Raw genomic sequence first — 5,324 nt, 5'->3', positions numbered from 1 at the left:
TAAGGTTCTAGAAAATCCAAAGCATAACTGTTTGTTTTTGAATAAACCCAAGTTCATGGTGTGATGTTAATTAATGCAAACTCCAATAATTTATGACATTATATTTTCCATTGCAATAAAAATAAGTGGAAATTTTTTCCTAAAGTGCCTTCTATAGAACAAGTGTCATAGTATGGTTGGAGGATAATTTCAAAATTTAAAATGAATAATTTGTTAATTAAAAGCTCTGAGAGTCCTGCAGTAAAATATAACTAAAAATTTAGTTTTATTGGCCAAGATTTACAAACATATTTTCCCTTGAATCTTTTCTACAAATAATGTCAGCAAAGCCATATAGAAATAGAAATAGTGAGTGATAGCACATGGAATTAGAATTTCATCTTAAACACACACACACACACTCAGGGGTAACACTGGACTTGAAATCTAAGGCTTCCAACATTCTATTAGGATAAAACTTTTCTATGGAGTGGCAGAATGGCAGAAAACACAGAGACAAACTGCTTAAAAAATAAGGGTTTCTTTGAAAAGAAGTATCAGCAAGCAAGACTCTGTAAGAACTCATCCATTAAACAACCAACACAATACAGCTTAAAAAAAGAAAAGAAAAGAGAAAAACTACACCTTTACAAAGAGTGTCAACTTTCCTCAGTTTTGTTCATGGAAAATTCTCATCTTCACACATAGCATATACACAGTGTCAATTTTATATCCTCTAACATTAACATGGCGAAGTCAAGAGCAGCATTCTTTTTAATAGGGGTTCCAGGCATATGGGAAGTGCTCCAGCACCTGTTATTTTAGAACTAGCAATGATCAGCGTAACTCATTTATTTTTGTTTAAATCAATATATAAAGATCTTTTTTGTTTGCTTGTGTTCTTTTGCAGTGGGGGCAGCATGGTTTAGTTTCAAACTGGTGGTGACTATGGAATGTGATATGTTTTGTTCAGTCATAGTAGAAGCAAAACAAAGTGTTGGTTTTCTTCCATGTGAAGAGGCTGAATTATTTTCAAACAATGGAAATTATAAAACACCTTTATTAATGCATTTGACATGATTCTAACTTTTAAATTTAGGTTTGTGAAGGAAGCTGACAGGCCTTCTCTAAGATAGGCCTCTATTGCTTCCAAAGATTTCATTTTGACCATAGAGTGCCACTCCCTTCTTAGATTTGATTCTTTACCAGAGTTATGCTTTTTTCTTGGAAAATACTTTCAGCACATGCTCTCTAATCTGTTTAGTCCTGACACCATAGATTACAGGGTTGAGAGCAGGTGGAATGACTACATAGAAATTGGCCAGAAGGATGTGGATGTAGCGTGGTATATTCTGGCCAAACCTGTGGATCATGAATGAAAAAAATGCAGGGGTGTAGAAAGCCAGCATCACACACACATGGGACCCACAGGTGCTGAGAGCTTTGAGCCGGGCATCATGGGAAGGAAGGTGAAATACAGCACGGAGGATCTGTACATAGGAGACAACAATGGCTACAATGTCAAACACCAAGACAGAGATAGCACATAAGCCATAGATGATATTGACCCTGATGCTGGCACAGGATAGGCGGGCAATACCCATGTGCTCACAGTAAGTGTGAGGTATGATTTGGTGCCCACAAAATGGTAACCTTAGAATGAGCGGAACAAAGGCAATGACAAAAGTCAGAGGTCTCAGGAGGACTGCCAATGCAATGATGGCTACCACCTTGTTTGTCAGCACCAGTGTGTAGTGAAGAGGATTACACATGGCCACATAGCGATCATAGGCCATGGCCACGAGCACAGCCGACTCCATGCCAGTGCATAGGTGAATGAAGAACATCTGGACAAGGCAGCCCTCAAAGGAGATTTCCCTCAGCTTGAACCAGAAGATGCCAAGCATCTTGGGGATGGTGGATGTGGACAGACCCAGGTCAACAGATGACAGAATGGCCAGGAAGAAGAACATGGGCTGATGGAGACTACTTTCAGTCTGAATCACAGAAAGGATGCTAGTATTCCCAAGTACAGCTGTCAGATACACAACAAAGAAAGGAAAACCAATCCATATATGCATATGTTCCAGTCCAGGTATCCCCAGAAGAAGGAAAGAGGAGGGATGAAATAGTGTGGCATTGAGTGAGGCCATCATTTGGGGATCTTTTTGTAGTGAAATATTTCAGAGACCAAGATCTTCTCAGTCAAAGAACATGTCTCATCCTACAGAGAAAATGAAGAGATCAGTGAAACTTCTACTATAACTGCTGGCTTTGTTGCATCATAGAGGCCTAAAAGTCTATGAAATTTAATGGTAAAATGTGGCCACAAGATTTTAATGTACTTCATCAAATCCATTCATTCAATTGAATTTTATATTTTAGTTCAACAAACATTGACTGTGTATCTACCATATATGCACTGAGTTCTATGCTAAGATTGAATGCAGAAGATGAGTTAAACAAGGTATCTTTCCTGGTAGAACTTAAAAAGTTAATGGTTGAAAGAGTCATACAAATAGGCCATTCAAATTAATAAAATAATTTTAAGATAAGTTGTTCCCTTGCTACTTGGATATACAAAATATTTCCTGAAATCTTTTTATTATTATTTTATAGAAAAACTGGTTGATTCATGACTATATATTTTATATACAAAGTAGGAATACATCTTAAACATAATAAGAAATGTAGAGTATGTGAATTATATCTCAAAAAAAGCTGTCTTTTAAAAAATTACAACCATTATTATTCTGAATATACCACATTTCTGACTTAAACATACACAATACACTATTAAAAGGAACTATAAATGTAACAAGAACTTTGTAAGATACTTTTGGATCTGTGCTGGCCTTCCACTATTTAAGCCACCCAAAACCATTCCTCATGTCGTAGTCATCTTCTGGTCTCTCCTTTCTTGTTAGTTCTAACATCATAAAATAACCTTTTATGAAGTTTTATCAATGAAGCCATGGGAAACTTCATCTCTGGATAATCTTCTTAAACTGGGTCTGCTTAGTATGGAATGTATATTTCCCTCTTCATTTCTCTGCTGACTGTAGGCAAATGAAGCCTGCTATTTGTGTCTTCCTGTCAAGACAGAAACACAGATATATATACATACACACAAATGTTAATATTCAGGTTTATAAAAGATCACAAAATACTCAAGTAAAATGAGTTAATTTATACACATCACTCTCTGAAACCAAATCTACCATTAATTTTACTATACAAAGTTGTCACCATGATATATCACCTTAATAAGTCTGAGCACACTGTAATTGAGTTGTTTCTTTCTCTTTCACACTCACATACTCTGTCTCTCAATAGAGAGAGAGATAGATAGACATATACATAAAAAAGGGACATATGCCTATGAAAAACAGGGAGACACTGCATTAGACAGGTAAACTGTATTAGAACAATATTTCTAGGCATGAAAGTGTGTGTGTGTGTGTGTGTGTGCGTGTGTGTGTGTGTGTTGAAAGGGCACATTGCTTCTTGAACCTTGGACACATTGCATGAGAAATTCTACAAAGGAGACTTTGATCCCAGATGGAGATAAAACTGTGAATTAAGATAATTAGTCAAAAGCAAGCAAATTATAAGATTGAGAAAAAAGAAAAAGGATATGGAGAAAGAAATAAGAACTATGTAGGAAAAATACATAATATTGAGAAGGATGATGTTATAAGGAGTCATATTTACTTATTGAATTTTTAAAAATTTTATCTTATATTAGAGTATAGCTGATTAACAATCTTGTATTAAGGGATGGTATTTAAATTGAGGGAATTTGGGAAAGAAATGAAGTAGAATCCTATCACCAAATTTCTCTTCTGTGACTTGAGTTCAGCTAACTTAGGGCTTAGTGTTTGGGAATCAGCATAATATTTAGGCACAGATATTAGGAATTGAAGCGAAATGCTATAGCTCATTGCCATGTGAATTTAATTAAATAATTGCCCTTCTTTTAGTCTGAAATTCCTCCCCTATGAAATGAGGTTAAAATGTTGATATCACTGGTTGTTGCACGGTTTACATGGGTCATAATGTGTTCATCAAAAAGTAGCTACAGTTACTGATTAACCTATTGATGAGAATGTGATAAATAGAGAGCTATAGTGAACTTGGTTCTGCATATCTCAACTTGTCAGGTAATTCTTACATCAGGGCAGACTTTAAATCCTGATATTCAGTTTATTTGCATATAAATATTTTGATAGAGTTCATTATATTTATCATGAAGTATATCTGATTACCCTTATCCTTAGACATTTTCACAGATATTTGCATTACATACTTGGAGATTGTCTTACTTGAAATGATTAGGACTATGTTCTGCCTCTTGAGAAATTTGTATGCACGTCAGGAAGCAACAGTTAGAACTGGACATGGAAAAACAGACTGGTTCCAAATAGGAAAAGGAGTACGTCAAGGCTGTATATTGTCACCCTGCTTATTTAACTTCTATGCAGAGTACATCATGAGAAACGCTGGACTGGAAGAAACACAAGCTGGAATCAAGATTGCCAGGAGAAATATCAATAACCTCAGATACGCAGATGACACCACCCTTATGGCAGAAAGTGAAGAGGAACTCAAAAGCCTCTTGATGAAAGTGAAAGTGGAGAGTGAAAAAGTTGGCTTGAAGCTCAACATTCAGAAAACGAAGATCATGGCATCCGGTTCCACTACTTCATGGGAAATAGATGGGGAAATAGTGGAAACAGTGTCAGACTTTATTTTTCTGGGCTCCAAAATCACTACAGATGGTGACTGCAGCCATGAAATTAAAAGACACTTACTCCTTGGGAGGAAAGTTATGACCAACCTAGATAGCATATTCAAAAGCAGAGACATTACTTTGCCAACAAAGGCTGGTCTAGTCAAGGCTATGGTTTTTCCTGTGGTCATGTATGGATGTGAGAGTTGGACTGTGAAGAAAGCTGAGCACCAAAGAATTGATGCTTTTGAACTGTGGTGTTGGAGAAGACTCTTGAGAGTCCCTTGGACTGCAAGGAGATCCAACCAGTCCATTCTGAAGGAGATCAGCCCTGGGATTTCTTTGGAAGGAATGATGCTAAAGCTGAAACTCCAGGACTTTGGCCACCTCATGCGAAGAGTTGACTCATTGGAAAAGACTCTGATGCTGAGAGGGATTGTGGGCAGGAGGAGAAGGGGAAGACAGAGGATGAGATGGCTGGATGGCATCACTTACTCGATGGACATGAGTCTGAGTGAACTCCGGGAGTTGGTGATGGACAGGGAGGCCTGGCATGCTGCAATTCATGGGGTCGCAAAGAGTCAGACATGACTGAGCGACTGATCTGATCTGA

General features: G+C 37.2%; 1 protein-coding gene across 1 annotated transcript; it reads right to left on the bottom strand.

The window, feature by feature from the left end:
- Positions 1–1,190: 1,190 nt before the first annotated feature.
- On the bottom strand, positions 1,191–2,135 carry LOC113904920 (olfactory receptor 52E1-like). The gene has a single exon (XM_027561988.1). It carries the CDS (start codon positions 2,133–2,135, stop codon positions 1,191–1,193), a length of 945 nt encoding a protein of 314 aa, XP_027417789.1.
- Between the last annotated feature and the right edge of the window lie 3,189 nt (positions 2,136–5,324).

The sequence above is a fragment of the Bos indicus x Bos taurus genome, chromosome 15 (assembly GCF_003369695.1).
Source record: "Bos indicus x Bos taurus breed Angus x Brahman F1 hybrid chromosome 15, Bos_hybrid_MaternalHap_v2.0, whole genome shotgun sequence".
Lineage (NCBI taxonomy): Eukaryota > Metazoa > Chordata > Mammalia > Artiodactyla > Bovidae > Bos > Bos indicus x Bos taurus.
Note: the sequence above shows the minus strand (reverse complement) of the source record. Positions and strands in the feature narration are given on the sequence as shown.